Here is a 19,442-nt window from a genome sequence, read left to right as displayed (position 1 = left end):
CAAAAAAAAAAAAAAAATTGTGTTTCGTTCCTGAATTAATCGATCGTTTAAATGAATCGGTTCAGTCGCAATGAATCACTTATTAATAGAGACTCGCTGTCACCTGCTGGCGGTTTTAAATTCACATTTAAAGTATCTTTTCATTTATATATATATATATATATATATATATATATATATATATATATATATATATATATATATATATATATATTAAAATAGCAGTATTTAACATTTCATGTTTAAAATATCAGAACATTATTTATGCAGTGAGTAAGGGCAGGATAAATCATTACACGTCCCTCTAAGCTGCATTAACATGTAAATGCCTCTCCATATGCAACTTCTGCAAAAGATTAGTTTCGTTGATACAGATGTCCTTTGTTTAGTAACAGTCTAAATGTATTATTATTATAATTGACTGATTACATGTAAGAATTTGACTTTTTTATAGGAAAAAATGACTTTATAAAGGTAAAAATGCACATAACAGGTAAAATCAATTTAAACTTATTGGGAAAGATTTATTTATGTCACTTCTGTGAACTAACCACTCAGAATATGAAATAAGGTTTGTTTTTTTTTTTGTTTTTTTGGCTATTAGAAGTTATGAATGGCTAGTAACTAAAAATATAATATTCAAATTGGCTGTTGAGATTAAAAGTAAATTTTTAATCCCTGTGTGCCAATATTATATCAGTAATCAGTGCAAATCCAAATGAAATACACTTGACATTACGTAATGAGTGAAGTAACAAAACAAATAAATGTAAAAAAGCTTCCAGTAGGACTCGGAGACATTTACACAACACTGACATCTCCTGGAGAGACAGGGAATACACTTTGGTCTGAAATCACCTTAAAGATTTAGATATGAAATAATAACACGATGAATTCACAAACCTGCTTGGTGAACGTTTATCAAAAGAAAATATGTCTACAACAGTGGTGTTATTGTTAACTAAATCTATTAAACATTTATTTTTTTGCATTGAAAAAAAGTTGAAAAATGTTAATGTAAAAACATAAACTAAAAAAAAGTCAATAAATTTTGCTTTGGCAACTGAATGAAATCAGTAAGTTTAAGTCACATTACTGAAAATACTAAACAATTTATTTAATAATTACTAAATAACTTAAATCCAAAAAGAAAAACATATAAACAAATAAAATATAAAAAAGAAATATAAATATAAGACTTTTTTTATAATTAATATAAAATTATATATATTGCATTGGCAACTAATTTAAATGAATTAAGTTCTTATTTACTAAAAACAAAACTAAAACTGAAATAAAATAAATATAGAAATACCAGTAAAAAAAGACAAAATCACATCACAAAATTACTAATACAGAAATGTAAAAAAATTAAAACTTATTTAAAGTTTATAAAGTTTATAAATAATGTCTTCAAGTTCTACACTTTTTTTTACATTTTTTTTTTATTTAATAATTTGATATTATTTATTTATTTAGTAAATTTAGTTACATTTTAAATTGTGTATATGACTGTGTAAATGTGCATATAAAATGCTACTTATATATTCATAAATATATTTAATAAAAAAATGTATCCACACCTTCACTCTCTCTCTCTCTCTCTCTCTCTCTCTCTCTCTCTCTCTCTCTCTCTCTCTTTAAAAAAAAAAGGCAAGGCATTTCACGTGATATGAAGAACCACAAAAAGAGTGACCTGATAAGAAAATGAAGAAGAAGAAAAAAAGATAGCAGGGCACGAACAGCTGTCTGGAGGCTTTGCCAGTTGTCTCTCAACTCCTGCCGAGAGGTAAGCTCACTAATCCTGTCTTTAATACTTTGCATATATTTATTCACTTTTCCTAGAAAGTTTTCAGTTAGTGGAAATGGAGATATCAATTGATAAACGTGTACAAAGATCAACTAATGATTTCCGAGTGAATGAGTGTTCTGTACTTCTATTGAAAGATACTGATGTAATCATTCTTTTAAATGATTATTTTAGAGAGGAACTAAAGCAAAAATGCCCCGACCAGCTAGCACAAACCTGGGCTACACTCCTCCAGATGGAGGCTGGGGCTGGGCCGTGGTGTTCGGGTCCTTCATCTCCATCGGCTTCTCTTACGCCTTCCCCAAGTCCCTTACCATCTACTTCAAGGAAATCCAGGAGTATTTCTCCATCTCCTACAGTGAGATAGCCTGGGTCTCCTCCATCATGCTGGCTACCATGTACGCAGGAGGTTAGAGAGCATATTACTCAACTTTGCATGCTAATATATACGTACATGCATGTCAGTTTTGGAGAGCTGCGCCATTACTTGGCACTCCAGGTGCTCCCACAATCAGGCAGAGCAGAACAGTGTGTGCTAGAAGAAACCAAATAACAGAAGGAGCCCAAATCAAAGATTACTTTGTACCCATGGTTGCATAATGAGCCAAAGCTGTGGTCTTTTTAGTCTAATTTTGCATAGTCACTCACATCCAAACCAAGGTCAGATTACAAGTCAAGGCTTCAGTATTACTTTTATTATGAGCATTGCATCATCTTTCTGTGTCCCCTTGCAGGACCCGTGAGCAGTGTTTTGGTGAACCGCTATGGGAGCCGCCCGGTGGTGATAGTTGGAGGGCTAATGGTTGGGGTTGCAATGGTCACGGCTTCTTTTGGCACCACCATTGTGCATTTGTATTTATGCGTGGGAGTCATTGGAGGTACATATTTCAACGTTTCTATCATTTAAATACATTTTCCTGCTTGTCATATTGTTCTGCTAATCTAAACCATGCTAGATTGTGATTGGTTAGTACAGTGCACTGGGGTTCCTCCCCGGCATGTGTGTGTGTGTGTGTGTGTGAGAGAGAGAGATCAAAGATTACAACTGCAAGGTCAAATCTGTCTGTTTGATCTCCATGTCTAAATTAATATTCTGGGTTTTAGAAAAACATGCCATTCCTTGTTATTTTGAAGTGAAGTGACTGATCCGAGACGTGATAGATATCTTGAATGAATCAGTTTGTTCATGTGTGAGATTGAGTGGCAACACTCACTATTTCATTAATAACTCGAAGCACTTGAAGCAAGTTTTAAATGAACAAATCACTGAATCTGTCTTGTCTGACTCGAAATGAGCCTAAAAGAGGGAGTAAAATGATTCTCAGAGCTCCAGTGTGCTGATCGGACTCGAAACTATATAACATCATATCTGCATTACCGTTCAAAGGTTTCAGTTACACTAAAGATAGTAATGCCGATTTAATGATCAAGAAACTTGTCTAATAATTATCATCATCAATGTTGAAGACAGTTGTGCCACGTAATATTTTTTTGTGGAAACTGTATATATTTTTTGATGATTTAGAATAAATAAAAAAATTACTTTTATTTGAAATAGTATCATATCATAATCTTTTGAAACATTAATAGTCTTTTTCTGTCACTTTTGATCAGTTTAATGTGTCTTGGTGAATAAAACTATTAATAAAAAAAAATAAAAAAATACTTATTAAATAAAATCTTCCTTGAAAAACTTTGAATGGTGGTGAATGTCACAGTGTCTGGAACATTAGACCCTTCTCTCAAAGAGGTGTTTTGAGCGTTATGGATTATGTCAAATCATAGTTACTTTTGTCTACAATGCTTTTAGTTTTTTTTGCCCATCCGCTGAGTTTTGAGTATCTGAGCACAGGCTTTTTGTGTCTTCAACCACCGAACTGGTGCACGTCTTCAGTGAAAGAAAGGTACGGTTTATTTAATCTCTAAAGTTTTTATTGTGCTGTAAATGATTTATTTTACACACCGCAACTTGTGTAAGTTTTTTATTGCCAAAGCTTTGCATTACATGCACTGATTACAGGTGCATCTCAGTAAATTAGAATGTTGTGGAAAAGTTTATTTATTTCAGTAATTCAACTCAAATTGTGAAACCTATGTATTAAATAAATTCAATGCACACAGATTGAAGTAGTTTAAGGCTTTGTTTTTTTTTTAAATGATTTTTGTGATGATTTTTGCTCATATTTAACAAAAAGCCATCAATTCACGATCTCAACAAATTAGAATGCTTCATGAAACCAATAAAGAAAAATTTTTTTGTGAGTTATTGGCCTTCTGGAAAGTATGTTCATTTACTGTACATGTACTCAATACTTGGTAGAGGCTCCTTTTGCTTTAATTACTGCCTCAATTCAGCATGGCAAGTTTGTGGCACTGCTGAGGTGGTCTGGAAGCCCAGGTTTCTTTGACTGTGGCCTTCAGCTCATCTGCATTTTTTGGTCTCTTGTTTCTCATTTTCCTCTTGACAATAGCCCATAGATTCCCCCATAGAGTCAATCACACCAACACCATGGTCATTTAACTAACTTTTGGTGGTTATGGCAGTGTGGGCAGGTGCCAAATTCTGCTGGAAAATGAAATCAGCATCTTCAGAAAGCTGGTCAGCAGAAGGAAGCATGAAGTGCTCCAAAATGTCTTGGTAAACGGGTGCAGTGACACCAGCAGATGACATTGCACCTCAAATCATCACAGACTGTGGAAACTTAACACTGGACTTCAAGCAACTTGGTTTATGAGCTTCTCCACCCTTCCTCCAGAATCTAGGACCTTGGTTTCCAAATTAAATACAAAACTTGGTCTTATCTGAAAAGAGGACTTTGGACCAATGGGCAACAGTCCAGTTCTTCTTCTCCTTAGCCCAGGTAAGAAGTTTCTGAGGTTGTCTGTGGTTCAGCAAATTCCTGGACACGTCTGTGTGTGGTGGCTCTTGAACCCAGCCTCAGTCCATTCCTTGTGAAGTTCTCTTAAATTCTTGAATTGATTTTGTTTGACAATCCTCATAAGGCTGCGGTTCTCTTGGTTGGTTGTGCATCTTTTTCTTCCACACTTTTTCCTTCCACTCAACTTTCTGTTAACATGCTTGGATACAGCACTCTGTGAACGGCCAGCTTCTTTGGCAATGAATGTTTGTGGCTTGCCCTCCTTGTGAAGGGTGTCAATGATTGTCTTCTGGACACCTGTCAGATCAGCAGTCTTCCCCATGATTGTGTAGCCTAGCGAACCAAACTGAGAGACTGTTTTGAAGACTCAGGAAACCTTTGCAGGTGTTTTGAGTTGATTAGCTGATTGCATGTCACCATATTCTAATTCGTTGAGATAATGAATTGGTGGGTTTTTGTTAAATGTGAGCCAAAATCATCAAAATTAAAAGAACCAAAGACTTAAACTACTTCAGTCTGTGTGCACTGAATTTATTTATTACACGAGTTTCACAATTTGAGTTGAATTACTGAAATAAATTAACTTTTCCATGACATTCTAATTGAGATGCACCTGTAATTTTTTTAATGTTAAAATATGTTCTCTAATCTCATACTGTTTGTTTATGGGCAGGTTATGGAGTCAGTCGCGGGATCTTTCAGCTGTAAGTGAAACACGAGGCAGCAGTCTGACGTTCTCAGTTTCGCCGCCCAACACGAGAATCAGGACTATTTTGGATAAAAAGGATAATAGACAATGTTTAATACACTTAAATTGAAATGTTACTTTTAAATATTACTTTTTTATTTCTAAAATGCTTGTTAATCGATTTAAAATATATGTAATATTGTGTAAACCGTGCTGTATTCACCCCAATAAATTAAATTTGTCAGTGTGCTCTTGCTTATTAATGTTTGTTCACCTTTTGATTATTACTGTTGCCTCTAGTAATTCTGAGCGTCTGATTTCTAGCTTCCAAACCATTTGAAGCCAGGAATTATATAGTCATTTTAAAACAAATAATACAACCCATGTGTCCTGTCCAATATTTAACCAGAGCTGGGTTGCTAAATAACCCATGGTTATTTTTAACCCTTAAATAGAGTACATTTATTGTAGTAATGTGTCATCAGGACCTCTGTACTTCTCAATTACGGGATTTATGTACTTTGTCAAATGTTAACCCAATGAAAATTCACATAAAATGCTTTTGTTTTACAGGCTTTGGCTTAGCTTTTAACCTGCAACCATCCCTTACAATAATCGGTAAATACTTCCTTGTGAAAAGGCCCATAGCAAATGGCCTGGCAATGGCAGGTAGCCCAGTCTTCCTGTCCACTCTGGCTCCCCTCAACCAGTTTCTCTTTGACCATTTTGGATGGCGAGGAAGCTTCCTCATCCTCGGAGGAGTGCTGTTCAACTGCTGCATGGCAGGATCCCTTATGAGACCCATCAAGATGAGGAAAACCACTGATGAGAACGACACGGGAAAGCTGGACGTCACCTCTCAGAGAGCTGGAGAAGACGAGTCCAAGCAGTCAGGCTGTGCCACCAAAGTCAACCAATTCATTGATGTCTCCCTCTTCAAGCACAGAGGTTTCCTTATCTATCTGGTGGGAAATGTGCTCATGTTTTTTGGATTTTTTGCTCCTGTAGTCTTCCTGGCACCATATGCCAAGCATCAGGGGATAGATGAGTACTCCGCAGCATTCCTGCTCTCCATATTCGCTCTAGTAGACATGTTTGCACGTCCTGGAACGGGTTTGGTGGCCAACACCAGATGGATTAGACCCAAAATCCAGTATTTCTTCAGCCTCTCTGTGATATTTAATGGCCTGTGCCATATAATGTGTCCGCTCTTACCAGGTTACAGTGGCCTGGTGGTGTACGCCGTGTTTTTCGGCCTGGCTTTTGGGATGGTGTGTGCTCTCCTGTTCGAGGTCCTCATGGATTTGGTGGGAGCCCAGCGGTTCTCCAGTGCGGTCGGGCTTGCTACCATTATAGAGTGTGGGCCTGTCCTGCTAGGGCCACCAATCTCTGGTAAGTTCAGATGCTCACGGACTGACTGACGTATCTATGTGTTACAATGCTCAGGATGCTTAGTCACAGATTTCTTCCTCAGGTTTGCTGGTCGACATCTTCTTGGACTATAAATACATGTACTTTGCTTGTGGCGTGATGATGGTGCTTGGAGGTATCTTCCTCTACATCATGAACTATTACAACTACAGATGGTTGGAAAAGGAAGGGAAACAGAGAAAGGTGGAAGAGCTAGAGATCGGCTCGGCCAAAGAGCTTGCTGCCAATGAGGAAAACAAAGACAACGAGGAAGAGATCAGACAAAACACACAGGAGGAAGGATGAGCTGTCTGTCTGTCTGTCTTAATATCTGTTGTTCTGTCTACTTATTTATTGTTCTGCCATTGTATTTATACGTATATCTATCTGTCGTTGGTATATCCGTCATTCTGTCTTTCTACCTATCTATGTATATCTGTCCTTTTATCTATATGTCTGTCTGTCAAGAGAGAGGCAAAGAGTTGAAATGATTTTATATCCGTTCCTCTATATCATGTTAAAGCTTCTACTGTGATATAAGAGACATGAAGTAGTACCGGTAGTATTTCAGAAATATCTGACTGCTGAGACTGACCAATCAGAATCAAGTATTCCAGACATCAGCATTCTGTATTTTATTAAGATTTATTGCTTTAATTGTAGAGTTTTCATTGTATATTATTACTTAAACAATGATATAGGTTTCATTTCAATCTGAAAATGTTATGCTTATTGGCATACAGATGACTGAAAAAAAAAACAGATGAGTGTACATTAATATAACAGACATTAAAATGCAGAGCTCCAAATTAATATAGTGAAATGTCTTAAGAAAAAAAACAACATTTATCTATAAACACACAACACTCATTGTAGGTTCATTCTTTACACTTTGATTAAAAAAAAGTTTAGTTGTTTAGTATTAAAGACATTAAAAACAGCTTTAAATATATTTGCTATGCAAGCTTTGCTATGCATACACATCTATGTTCCAGACCCAGCCATCCTTGTTTAAAGGGATGGTTCATCCAAAAATGGTTTACTTTCTGACCTAATGTTACCTGCATGCATTACTTTCTACTCTGGATCACAAACAAAGATATTTTGAAGAATGCTGTGCCCAAAAAAACATTGGACCCTATTGACACTTAATACAGACACATTTATCAAAGTATCTTTTATGTGTTTTCCACAAAGGAAAGAAAGTCCTACAGATTTGGAAAAGGACAACATGAGAGTGAGGAAATGAAGACTTATACGGACTTTCACAAAGTCTTTTCATTCGACACACACAGAACAGACATGAACAGAAACCTATTCAAGTAAGAAAGCCAGAGAGGGTTACAGATTTAGCCAGGGATGTTTGAGACACTCGGCTGCTGTTGGCAGGGAGTCCAACATCTGTAAGAGGAAATCAGAGAAAAGCTGCAACACTTCTTTTGGAGAATAACATTAATATTAGCCCGGGCAACATTTAAATCATTCTAGCATTAAAATTATGAATTTGACCTGTCCAATTAGGAAAGCCAAATGTAGTATTGTACGCACCCTTACGGTTGAATACTGATAGAAATACTGACACTGGGATCTTACCCAGGAGCTCAAGAATATGAGCCAGCTGGTCTAAAAATATTAGAAATGGTCAACCCCAAAAAACAGTGCTGGGCTCCAGAGGGCGATACTGTCTGGTCTGGATCTCATGACAAAAGTGTTTGTACTATAACAACACAAAAAAGGGGAAGTAATCTAACCAGGTATAAACATCATTCATTTGCATCCACAAGAGCACGCTGTGGATTCTTTGACTTTGAGGACAGCATTATATGAACTGCACCACACAACATGAGCTGCCAAGGTCTGCAATCTTCTCAGTGATATTATCCAAGTTTCCAGGCTTTGCAGCTGCTTCTGTGTGACAGTAGCAGATGACGAATTAATGCTACATTTATTGCAGTAATACAATGTAATGATTTACTTCATTCACACTGAATTATTATCAGTGACCCTGGAGGATTGTGGTTTTAATGGCTGAAGAGTGAGTGTGTGTTGCGCCCCCTGGAGGATGAGATGAGGAAGTCTGGTCCCAGCAGCTCCAACAGCAGACACATATCTACATAACGGTCAAGAATCAACTAATGACTCTCAGTATGTATTGCTGTATTACATGAAGACTAAAATGCTATAAAAGCATACCCCAAATTTCCCACAGAACAGATGTGAAATGTTGAGAAGTTTATACAACAGTTAGTGTGTCTTTGAATGTGATTCACCGAGCAGCGTTTCAAAAGTGTTGAAATATGGGACTTTTCACTGTACTGTAGCGTTCCACGTGCGGTCACATTTATTGTTTCTCAGAAAACAATCGTTGAAACTGTTGCAATCCAGTCATTTCAATAGGAATCTGCTTTTTTGCTGACAAAGTTTGGCTGAAATTCTGCAAGGGAAGGACCATCTAGAATACTTATTAGTGTGTGCTGGGCATTTTTAGTGACTCTCTGCTACACCATTATGCCAGTAGGTGGCAGCAAGTGACAGTCTATTACAGTTTTTCTCAGTCACTTTGGTGCATTTCATCAAATCAGAAATGAAATTCTCAAAACTACTTGTACAACCTCCACATCATCTAGTCATTTATACACATCATAAAACCAGTTTCTCATTCTTTTGAACAAGTTGCGATTGCTTTCGTACATTCATTCAATAGATAACGCACATTTATCTGCGGTTTCCTACACTATCAGTTGCTAATGTCATGTCGCTCAAAATGTATTATATACTTTTGAAATGATTATATGGCATACATAAGCAAATTGCATACTGTTCAATACAGTAACTGTCATCCAAAATGTTGCCATAGTTTACATCAGAGCATCCCTCCAGAGTACACTGTTATATTGACAACATGACTAAGTGATTTTGTGTCTTATCCGCAAACTATGACACAAGGACTTGTTATTCTGATGGCACTGACATGTTCATTGACACAGATATTTATTTCTGAGAGACGAACTAAAGATTTTGAGCAAGAAACTGGCTTTTGCAGGTAATCCATGGTGTTCTTCTATTTGTACGAGTTGTTTTGAGAATTGCACTTACTGTTTTGCAAATCTCAAGGATGATTTATGAAATGTGCCAAAGTGACTAATAAAAACTGTAAAGAGACAATTTACTCACCCACAAGCCATCCTAGGTGTAGATCCTAGATGAATAAAGTCCTAGGAAACAAACCAGTAAAAGTCTTCTATTGTTTGCTAATGATGAAACAGTTCTTTATTGCACATACAGCTTGTTGAATGACTGTACTGCAGGTGAAGATCGTTTATATACAAAACAGTATTTTAATAAAAGAAGAAGAAGATTTTTGATGGGTTGCCTGTTACTGTTGAAAGGCTAAAAACATACAATGGAAGAGAGACAAAGAACCAGAGAGAGAGATAGAGAGAGAGAGAGAGAGAGAGACTCACTCACACATCACAGTAATGTCAGTTCATCTTGGCCAGACAGAGTGAATCCATATTCATCTAACGGTGGCCAATGAGTAGGTGCTTTACAGGTAAACTACACGCATAATCACACATGTATGATGCAAAAAGTATCACAAGAGTCATAAATGTTTGCAGATGTAAGCATAAGTGATTCAGTGGTTGCTGATGTAATGCAGCATACAATATTCCCACAGTCAAACTCAAAACAGTCAAAAAACAAAACAAAACAAAAAACATTTTACTGGCACATGCAAAAAAGTACCATGGTAAATACCATTGTATGACTATGGTACTCAGTACCAGAGTATAAATCATTACCATGGTAGTTCCACCTGATACAAACACTTCACCACTAAAAACATAGAATTGATTTTAAATTAGTATTTTTTTCCTTACATTATGTATTTCTAATTTCTGATTTTAAGCAGGATTGATATGTAACCAAGCACAGAAAGAAGTTTTTTTTTTTAAAAGATGGACTAAACTACAAATTACACATGAATGTATTGTTTTCATAATAGATTATTAAATGCATTCAAATATGTACAATTTATAATAAAGTATTTTACATTATGCAGAAACTATTAGTGTTTGAACTGAAATTCAAAGTCTGAATATTAACCCATACAACTGCATGCTAATTAATTCATTGTAAAATTATAATTCTAAAATTATTGGGATGTATCTTAAACTAAAAGTACTTAAACTAAATCTCAAAGAAATGTCAATTAGGTAGATGTTCTTAAAAGATCAAAAAGTGGAAGTCTGAGAACCACTGATATATAGACCAATAAACCACATGCTATCTATCTATCTATCTATCTATCTATCTATATATATATATATATATATATATATATATATATATATATATATATATATATATATATATATATATAAAACAACATAACTCATCTAAATACAAAGCAGACATTTTGATTATACAAGGATTCACTTCTGCCAACACCAACTGGGCAGTACAGTATCCATGTCCTGAAGAATAAAAAAAGACATTTATTATATGGCTACCCAAGGCCACACACATAATCTCTGACATAATAACAACATTTGAAGCAGATTTTAAATATTTTTGTGAAAAAGAGAGAGATACAGGAGCTGTCTGTCTAATAAATACCGTATACATGGGATTATGTATGTGTGTATATGAATGAGGGATAGTAAATAGAAAACATTTAAATATTAGTTGTAAACAAACTAAAACATATTTTTAAAATGTATTTATTTTGTACATTTTTAAATGAATGTATAGGAATGAGGGATGAGGAATTTTAAATTATGGTAAATGGTAAATAAAAATAAAACAGAGAAATGATTTAGCAAACTCATATTCGGGTCTCCATTGTGGTATTTAGTGACATTTAAGTCCCACTATTTTCTGAAGTGAATTACTTGTTTGATTTGGAAATGCACTGCATTATTTTAGTAAAATCAGTTGTGAATACTGTTTCATGTTTGTTTGAAATACAGTCCACATAAACTTATTAAATGTAGAATCATTTTATGGAAGCCACCGTTCGATTTCAGTCTGATCACAATCTGATGATTAATAAACACTGATAATAATGAATCAAATCTGTATCTCAGAAAGCTTCATTCTTTTCCTTCTTTTAGCGTTCTCCCCTTGGCTTTGTACTCTAAATGGGACATGTCTGAAAACTGCATCATGGGTCATAAATAGATCAGCTATTCTCACACTGCCAACTGCCAAAGTGTCTGACAGTAACACAAATCAAAAGCAATTATCTGGATGAGAAAGCAGCTGAGGCGTTCATCACATAATCATGAATGATGAGTTCGTTAGAAATGAGAAGGATTCAGTAGGCCTTGAAAAGTGTAGACAAGAGTTGTAATTAAAGACATATTTCACTAGTTGAAGTAAACAATTACAGAATGTTCATTTTGCATAAACTGTTCCTTTAATACGAAGATGCAATCAACCTGTCTTACAATGCATCTTTCTGAACAGTTTGTTAAAGTAAAGCTGAATGTCCAACAAATTGTGAAACATTTAGATTTATAGCAACATTTTATTTACAATAGAAATGCACAGGTAAAAGAACAACTGATGGTAGAAACAATTAACAGTCGCTTCAAACAGGCCAACACATCCTGTGCAAGACTTACAAAATAAACATAGCCACACATACGTACAAAAGAGTGAGCACAATAGTGAACTACAGCAAAAATAAGAGCAGTTTATCTGCATGAAGAGATCTGAACAAACACTGACCACTGCAGTCGGTCCACTGTAGATTACAGGCTGAAAGAAAAAAAAAAGAAGTTCATTTTAAATTTGGGAGGGGTGCATCATAATTACCAAATTTGGTCTGTACATTTATCAAACCCAAAATAAATAAATAAATACATAAAAACCAATAAGAACGTTAAACGTGCGAGCGATGCACACAGCACAACAGCTCACAATAAAATGTGCATTCGGGGTTCGGAAAACTTTAAAAATAGAAAAATCTAAATTTATGTTAGCCATGATCTGATCAGAAAAAGAAAGATTATATATATATAAAATGTTTGAAAAGATGGTCATGATCGCACAAATAATATATATAAAACAAAAACAAAACAGCATAAATTAAATACTTCAGGCATAATTATTATAGCCAAGTGTGCACACGTGGTGACAGTCACGGAAACCTTTTTTTTCTTTTACTGAAAGCCAACCAAATACATTGAAAAGCACACTTTAACACTGAAAAACAAACAAACCTTAATGACTAGAACAAATGCACAACTGAGCATTGTGAACGTTACATGAAACCTATTCACCTAAACTAGGTGTGTTAATCGGGTTAACCTGCCATTTACACGATCAGAATCCACGATAAAATGCACACGCGACTTGCATGTGCCAACCTAAGATTCACGGTGAGTATTCATGCATGTTAATGTATATAATACTGTAGCCTGTGCCACATGAAAACATTTCAAATGGCCCTGTTGGGGCGACGTCCCTTAAACCAGTGTTTTTCATTTAAAACAAAACTAAAAAAATCTGGATGAAACCTGTTTTCAAGAGAAATGTTAACGAAAGGTCAATGGGAGAGTTGAGCAAGACGTTTCAGTTGTCCTCAGAAGCCATCCTTTGTTCTTTATGAGCAGGTCAAAGGCTGCAACATAAAGCGCATCACACTGAATGCATGGATAAACAGTTTATTAAGAATCCACCGAACAGTAACAGGCCTTTGTAAGACTTCTTTTTTAAATCCAGAAGATGTGGTGTTTTGATCATTCTGTGCTCGGGCCGCACGTCTCAATGCAGGAAACCCTGTAGCACTAGCGCATCAGATAAAGGACTCCTCTCAGAAGTGTGTGGGTGAGTGACGGCTGTGCAGATGCAACTCTACAGACCAGCTCCAGTGTACATGTGACATCTGTGAGAGGTTCACGCTCCTCCAATCTGTGAATGCTGTCTTTAATGGGAACCATCCGTCTCAGATATCCTCCGTGCTCTGGAGGCTCCAGGAAGTACGAGTTCATGCCTTCTGGCGAGGTCTCTGCTCTCTTTCTGCCACGGGCTTTGTCTCTTTTACAGTCTTTCCGAGCGTCTGTCCGAGGTTACAGGTCAGAGGTCAGTGACTTTATTCTCCACAGCTGCAGCGATCTGTTGGAGTCTGTAGCCCAGCTGCATCTTTTGAGCAGTGGAGTCCTCCTCTAAAGCTGTGATGATCTGATAGAAAACAAGGTTTTATAAGAAAAGGTCGGGTGTTTGATTGAAAGTGCTGTATGTTCATAGCTCAATAAATATTTTATTCTCAAAAACTCTAGAAAATGAGACCTATGTCTACAGGCGAATATTGTTCTGCTTGTAATTGTAGATGTTTACAACAAGAGTATTTTTGTCACTGTTAATACTGTGCATCATTGTTATTGTTATTAGGTTGCTATAAAACACATGAGCACGAGTGCATGACAAGAAAGACTTCTTCATCACTATTCACACCAGAGAACGCAAATTTCACTAACTCATCTGAAGGGAAAAGCACCCAAAACAGACAAAAGAAGAGCTACTTTGAGTTCAAACATGCTTTCGTTTTAATAATCTAACAAATTTAAACATACACTTGCTGTTTGATAAAAAACTTAGAGAGACGGAGAGAGAGAAGTTCTCACCTGATCATAGTATTTGTTGATGTACTTGTACAACTCGTGCAATGCCACTAGATGATTAACTTCATTAGAGTAGTTCTGCAATGGAAGCAAAACAGAAGATAGATATTATTACAATGAATTCATTATTATTCAAAAATGCATTTAACATATTTGTTGTCTCACACTGTGGGGGGATGATTTACATAAAATAAATATATGGCAGCCTCAGATTGCGGTCCGTCATCTTAGTATGTCCAGGGCTTCGCGGTTTGCTTCGTACAAAGAGCTTTCTAACAAGAGTCATCTTTGAAGGCCGGTCAAAACAACCACAATCTAATGGATCAGGTGAGGGCTTTATTTGTGGTTCATTTGCAGCTACTGCAGGCGGTTCGTCATCATCAAATGTGTAAATATTGTAACCTGAGCATCACGGTGTAGGTGGACGTCCCATAACTCACCCTTGAGAGTTCAGCTAGAGAAGAGTTCATCTCTTGGTCACTGACAGGGATGGTCTGTCTAATATCTGAATAATATCTGAGACGAAATACAATCAACAAAGTATGGTGAGTGCATCTCATTCCACATTAACTGCATTAACTGCATGAGCCGACTGAACTCACTTCTCCACCATCTGTTTGTAGCGTGGGATGTCCCGAGCGTACAGGAGCTTGTTGATCGGGGAGTCCTGTATGTACAACACAGAAAGTCATTAGCAGCTGATCTCTCTCTATCTGGATTCTTCCCACGATGCAGTCTGATTGGCTTACCCTGCCCAGTTTGTGGTCGGCGATGGTGCAGGAGTCCATGAAGGTCTGAGCAATGACTGACAGCACCGCGTCTACATTGTCCGAGGCCTGCACATCGAAGATGAACTGGGGGTTCTTCAAGATATTAATCCAGAATCTCAGCGGCAAGCTGCAAAACAGTGACCAAATATAAGCTGTGACCGAATTACTGGTGATACCTGGCTCATTCTTTACCGACCTGTTTGTTTTCCATATGTGGATTGTCTCTGGGTCTGTGATGTTGTGCTGGGCGGCCTGGTCGTCCAACAGATCAAAGAAATATTTGACAGCCAGAGGAACCGGCTGACTGGTGCTCAGAATCACCGTGAACAGATCGTCTACAAACTTCTGCAGGGTGCCCTAAAACAGAGAGTACAGGTGACCCATCTGGCCCTGTCTAGAGGGAGGTGTGTGAGGGGAGTGTGTGTGTGAGGTACCTTCACAGACAGCAGGCGTGTGAGGTAGATCTCTGGGATGGCCTTGGCTCTCTCACGCTCTTTGTCTCTCAGACTGCCCCGTCTGTGTTTGGGTAGCTCCGCCTCCTCACCGGCCTTCACCAGGTGCCACTGCTTCACTCCTCCTTCATCTCCATCCTCCAACATCGGGGTCTCTGAGAGAGGAAAGAAAGAATAGGAGAAAATATGAGAAAATCTCTTATAGTGGTCATTATTCTGGATTATACGCTACTGTTCAATATATTTTAGTTTTGAAAGATGCTTCTCATGCGCACCAAGGTTGCATTTATTTGAATTTAGAATTTTTAGTTCTTTTGTAATATATCTTAAAATTTATTTTATTCCTGTGAGTCAAAGCTGAATTTACAGCATCATTCCTCCAGTCTTCAGAGTCACATGATCCTTCAGAAATCAGTCTGATATACTGAATGACTGCTTAAGAAACATTTCTTATTATTATCAATCTTGAAAACTGTTGTGCTGCTTAATACTTTTTTTCAAGGTTTCTTTGATAAGCAGAAAGTTCAATTTTTGTAACATTACAGATGTCTTTACAGTCACTTTTGATCAATTGAATGCATCCTTGCTAAATACAAGCATTAATTACTTTTTACTGACCCCAAACCTTTGAACGGTAGCATAAATTCAATAAACAATCCACAATATCTACTATTGAAAACAGTGAATTAAATATAAAATAATGACGTGTAATTAATTTGATCTGGAACATAAAAACATACTATCATAACAAATAATTATTTCACACTTCAATAATAATAAAAAATGTATTCTTAGTAAAACTAATATTTTAAAACTAAAGGACTGAGATAGTTCAACCCTGAATTCTGCACCGATTTGGTCAATTTTTATGTGTTTAGTTCTCTCGAAAAAACCCCAAAACCGAGACCCATATGTCAAGCTGAGAAAGGAGCAAACGCACTCTCTCCTGGGACGTAGTCTTGGCTGTCGTGGTGGATCTGCTTGGACCGTCGTGACACCAGTGTTACTGTGGCTCCGTCTGGGACCTGCAGAGATATAGGTAACACTTACAAATCAACAGTGACTCAAGCATGTCAAGTCTCGCTCCACAAAATGAACAACTTGACAGACCTTGTAGTGTTGTAAGGTGTTGAGGCGCTTCCAGGACCCCTGGACCACTGATGTCAAGTCCTGATCCGACAAGATCAGATGACCAGCCACCCCAGCCCTCCACTCTATAAAACACACCATTACAACAACTTACATTTATCACTCAATATTCAATTAGACTGTGTTATTTACATATCTTTTTAGTGTTCCTGTAGCTCAAGTGGTAGAGCATTGTGCTATCAAGCGCTATTAGGCAAGGTAGGGGGTTCGATTCCCCGGGAACACATGATAGGTAAAAATTAGCATTATTATTTACTCTCTATGTATTTTAAGTAATAAATCTACATTTATTTAAATAATCATCTGGGTTTTTAATCTTACCCAGATGCACAGCGTCTGCGGAGGGTCTCTGGGAGTATGACGTGCCCTTCCACGTCTGCTCCACGATCTTCTCCTTCACCTGTGTGATGGTGTCACAGTCCAGCACTTTAGTGGGGACCGTCTGAGACTCGCCCGCACCCCCGCTGCTCACCAGGACATTCAGAGTCTATGGGGCAACATGGACAGAGGTTGAAAAGCTTGTCGTTTCATTTAACTGCTCGTGAAAAAACGTTCTATGTTTTTTCAGGACTCTGCAAAGTTGTATGTCATGTGTGAAAGAGTTATCGGATTAAAAACCATATCAACCTTGAATTATGGACAACACTTAGTGTAATGTTTATTTCTGCATCAGTGTAGAGAGTGTGTGTGTGTGTCTCACCAGTGTGCGGTACTCCACGTCCTCCCGCAGCAGTCGGTTGTCGTTGAGTGTGTATTTGGCTTTGCCTGTGACAGCGTCCACTGGGCCTTTATCCACCTGGTGCTTTATGGCTCTGAACAGCATGTAGAACGCCTCACCTGCTGTGTCCTACACATAAATACATGGATATATGTGACCCTTAAGTCGCTGGGGTATATTTGTAGCAATAGCCAAAAATACATTGTGTGGGTCAAAATTATTGATGTTTTTTTTAATGCCAAAATCATAAGGATATTAAGTAAAGATCTTGTTCCATAAAGTTATTTTGTTAATTTTTTTTTTTTTTGCACCCTCAGATTCCAGATTTTTCAATAGTTGTATTTCGGCAAATATCCTAACAAACCACACATCAATGGAAAACTTATTTATTTAGTTCTCAGATGATGTATAAATCTCAATTTTGAAAAATTATGCAGACCCTTATGACTGGTTTTGTGGTCCAGCGTCATATATAAATAAATAATATAAGAATGTATAATATAAAATACAAAAATAAAATATATATAAATAAATCCTATAAATAAACACATGGATGTCAAATACCTCTGTCTATCAGTTTGCACTGGTTAACAATAACTGCTCGCATATAATTAAAGACATTAATGTTTGCCTTCAAAACCAGCCCTGTCTCTGCACCCCTTTACCTAAATTCACTACTTCAGACTTATGTGTCTTCTAGAAGCTTGTGAATTCTTTTAGACATGCACTCTTTTCATTTACTAACTGCTTTGTTTTCTTTAAAAAAAGATTGTTCTATTCTGTTCTCTTTTTATTATATATGCTATATATTTGCTATGTGTACTGCGTCATGACAACTGAGACTTGTTATAGCACTTGCTATCTTGTTGATTTTGATTGCTACCATTGTCCTCATTTGTAAGTCATTTGGATATAAGCAACTGCTAAATGAAAATGTAATTATGAAATATTAATTTGAGTTATGCTTATGCTGGATTAACTCTGATATATGAAATAACAGTCAGAAAAATCAATATATTTTTAAATTCAACCATTTACTGAATCTTCAGACAATATATATATACAAAAAAGAAAGTTTTACATGTTTTTTCGTGACCAAACTGAACAAAAATAGGCAAGGTGCAGAAAAATGTATACAGTAAAGGGATATAATTCAAAATTAAATCTTTATTACGGTTTAGCAGACTACTTAATTAAAATGCATATATACATCAATTGTCACTCCATATTTTACATGGATATTATATGTCTTATTAAGATGATATTTAAATGCTTAGTTTTTTTGCTCAAATCTCTGTTTTTAATGAAATACAATGATGATTAATGTACCTCAAAAGCCTCATGTATCATTATTTGACACTCACATTTGAACATGATTAAAAAAAACCTGTATAGATAATCAAGTAAACCTACGTTGATTCAGTCCAGTAAGTGTACATCTTGCAATACTACTAACAATAATCAAGTTATTCTCACATTTAATGCAAAATCAGTAATGATTAGAATCGTGTAGGGGACATTTTTACAATTATATTACTTGTTCTTTCTTTAGACAGTAAAGTTTTAATAATGCTGATCATTAAGAAACCTTAGAAATGTGTGCATCAGCTATGATACAGCAGGCTCTATAGGGTTAATCTGCAAGCCAAGTGACTTTTTCATGGTATAGTTACATATTTAAATACAATTACTGGCATGTCTTCCTCTCTCATCCAGTTCACTATGAGCCGAACACAAGCATCACTTACTCTGAGGAAGCTGTAAAGACATATGGACATCCAGTTAGTCAGCAGCTTCTCCACCACAGACTCGGTCCTGCAACAGACGAGAGGTTTCCACTGAGACTCAAAAAAATGCCACAATTATCAGTCGAAAGGATCCAGCTCCTGGTCATTTATGCACGGATTCAATGGTATCAGTTCAGATGTGAGAGAC

General features: G+C 36.5%; 2 protein-coding genes and 1 long non-coding RNA gene across 9 annotated transcripts in view; 2 read left to right on the top strand and 1 right to left on the bottom strand.

The window, feature by feature from the left end:
* The first annotated feature begins 1,653 nt into the window (after positions 1–1,653).
* On the top strand, positions 1,654–7,739 carry slc16a7 (solute carrier family 16 member 7). The gene is made up of 5 exons (XM_052541784.1): positions 1,654–1,789; positions 1,985–2,219; positions 2,545–2,688; positions 5,951–6,769; positions 6,852–7,739. The coding sequence occupies exons 2-5, from the start codon at positions 2,003–2,005 to the stop codon at positions 7,091–7,093; spliced, it is 1,422 nt and encodes a 473-aa protein (XP_052397744.1). The 5' UTR covers positions 1,654–1,789; positions 1,985–2,002; the 3' UTR covers positions 7,094–7,739.
* Positions 2,695–5,626, top strand: LOC127945178 (uncharacterized). Its single transcript, XR_008150543.1, has 2 exons — positions 2,695–3,714; positions 5,363–5,626. It is a non-coding gene; the product is annotated as an uncharacterized LOC127945178 (long non-coding RNA).
* Positions 7,740–12,300: 4,561 nt separating the features above from the next.
* Positions 12,301–19,442, bottom strand: part of LOC127944749 (plexin-B1) — a 69,984-nt gene continuing 62,842 nt past the window's right edge. For all 7 annotated transcript variants that reach the window (XM_052540963.1, XM_052540960.1, XM_052540961.1 and 4 more), the window contains 12 exons: positions 19,256–19,322; positions 17,490–17,636; positions 17,111–17,276; positions 16,751–16,854; positions 16,581–16,665; positions 15,623–15,795; positions 15,385–15,545; positions 15,168–15,315; positions 15,021–15,085; positions 14,859–14,934; positions 14,422–14,496; positions 12,301–13,978 (listed from right to left, as the gene is read on the bottom strand). In XM_052540963.1, coding sequence (XP_052396923.1) covers positions 13,874–13,978; positions 14,422–14,496; positions 14,859–14,934; positions 15,021–15,085; positions 15,168–15,315; positions 15,385–15,545; positions 15,623–15,795; positions 16,581–16,665; positions 16,751–16,854; positions 17,111–17,276; positions 17,490–17,636; positions 19,256–19,322 — 1,372 coding nt within the window. In that variant the 3' untranslated portion in view covers positions 12,301–13,873. The remainder of the gene's footprint in view (positions 13,979–14,421; positions 14,497–14,858; positions 14,935–15,020; positions 15,086–15,167; positions 15,316–15,384; positions 15,546–15,622; positions 15,796–16,580; positions 16,666–16,750; positions 16,855–17,110; positions 17,277–17,489; positions 17,637–19,255; positions 19,323–19,442) is intronic.

The sequence above is a fragment of the Carassius gibelio genome, chromosome A23 (genome assembly GCF_023724105.1).
Source record: "Carassius gibelio isolate Cgi1373 ecotype wild population from Czech Republic chromosome A23, carGib1.2-hapl.c, whole genome shotgun sequence".
Taxonomy (NCBI): domain Eukaryota; kingdom Metazoa; phylum Chordata; class Actinopteri; order Cypriniformes; family Cyprinidae; genus Carassius; species Carassius gibelio.
The sequence above is the reverse complement of the archived record's forward strand: the minus strand, read 5'-3'. Positions and strand labels throughout refer to the sequence as shown.

What these genes read in the sequence shown, in the direction of transcription:
- slc16a7 (XM_052541784.1), top strand. Translation starts at nt 2,003, where the DNA reads ATGCCCCGACCAGCTAGCACAAACCTGGGCTACACTCCTCCAGATGGA. An exon ending in ATGCGTGGGAGTCATTGGAG is followed by an intron (nt 2,689 to 5,950) that starts GTACATATTTCA and finishes TTTGTTTTACAG; the next exon opens with GCTTTGGCTTAGCTTTTAAC. An exon ending in GCTAGGGCCACCAATCTCTG is followed by an intron (nt 6,770 to 6,851) that starts GTAAGTTCAGAT and finishes TTTCTTCCTCAG; the next exon opens with GTTTGCTGGTCGACATCTTC.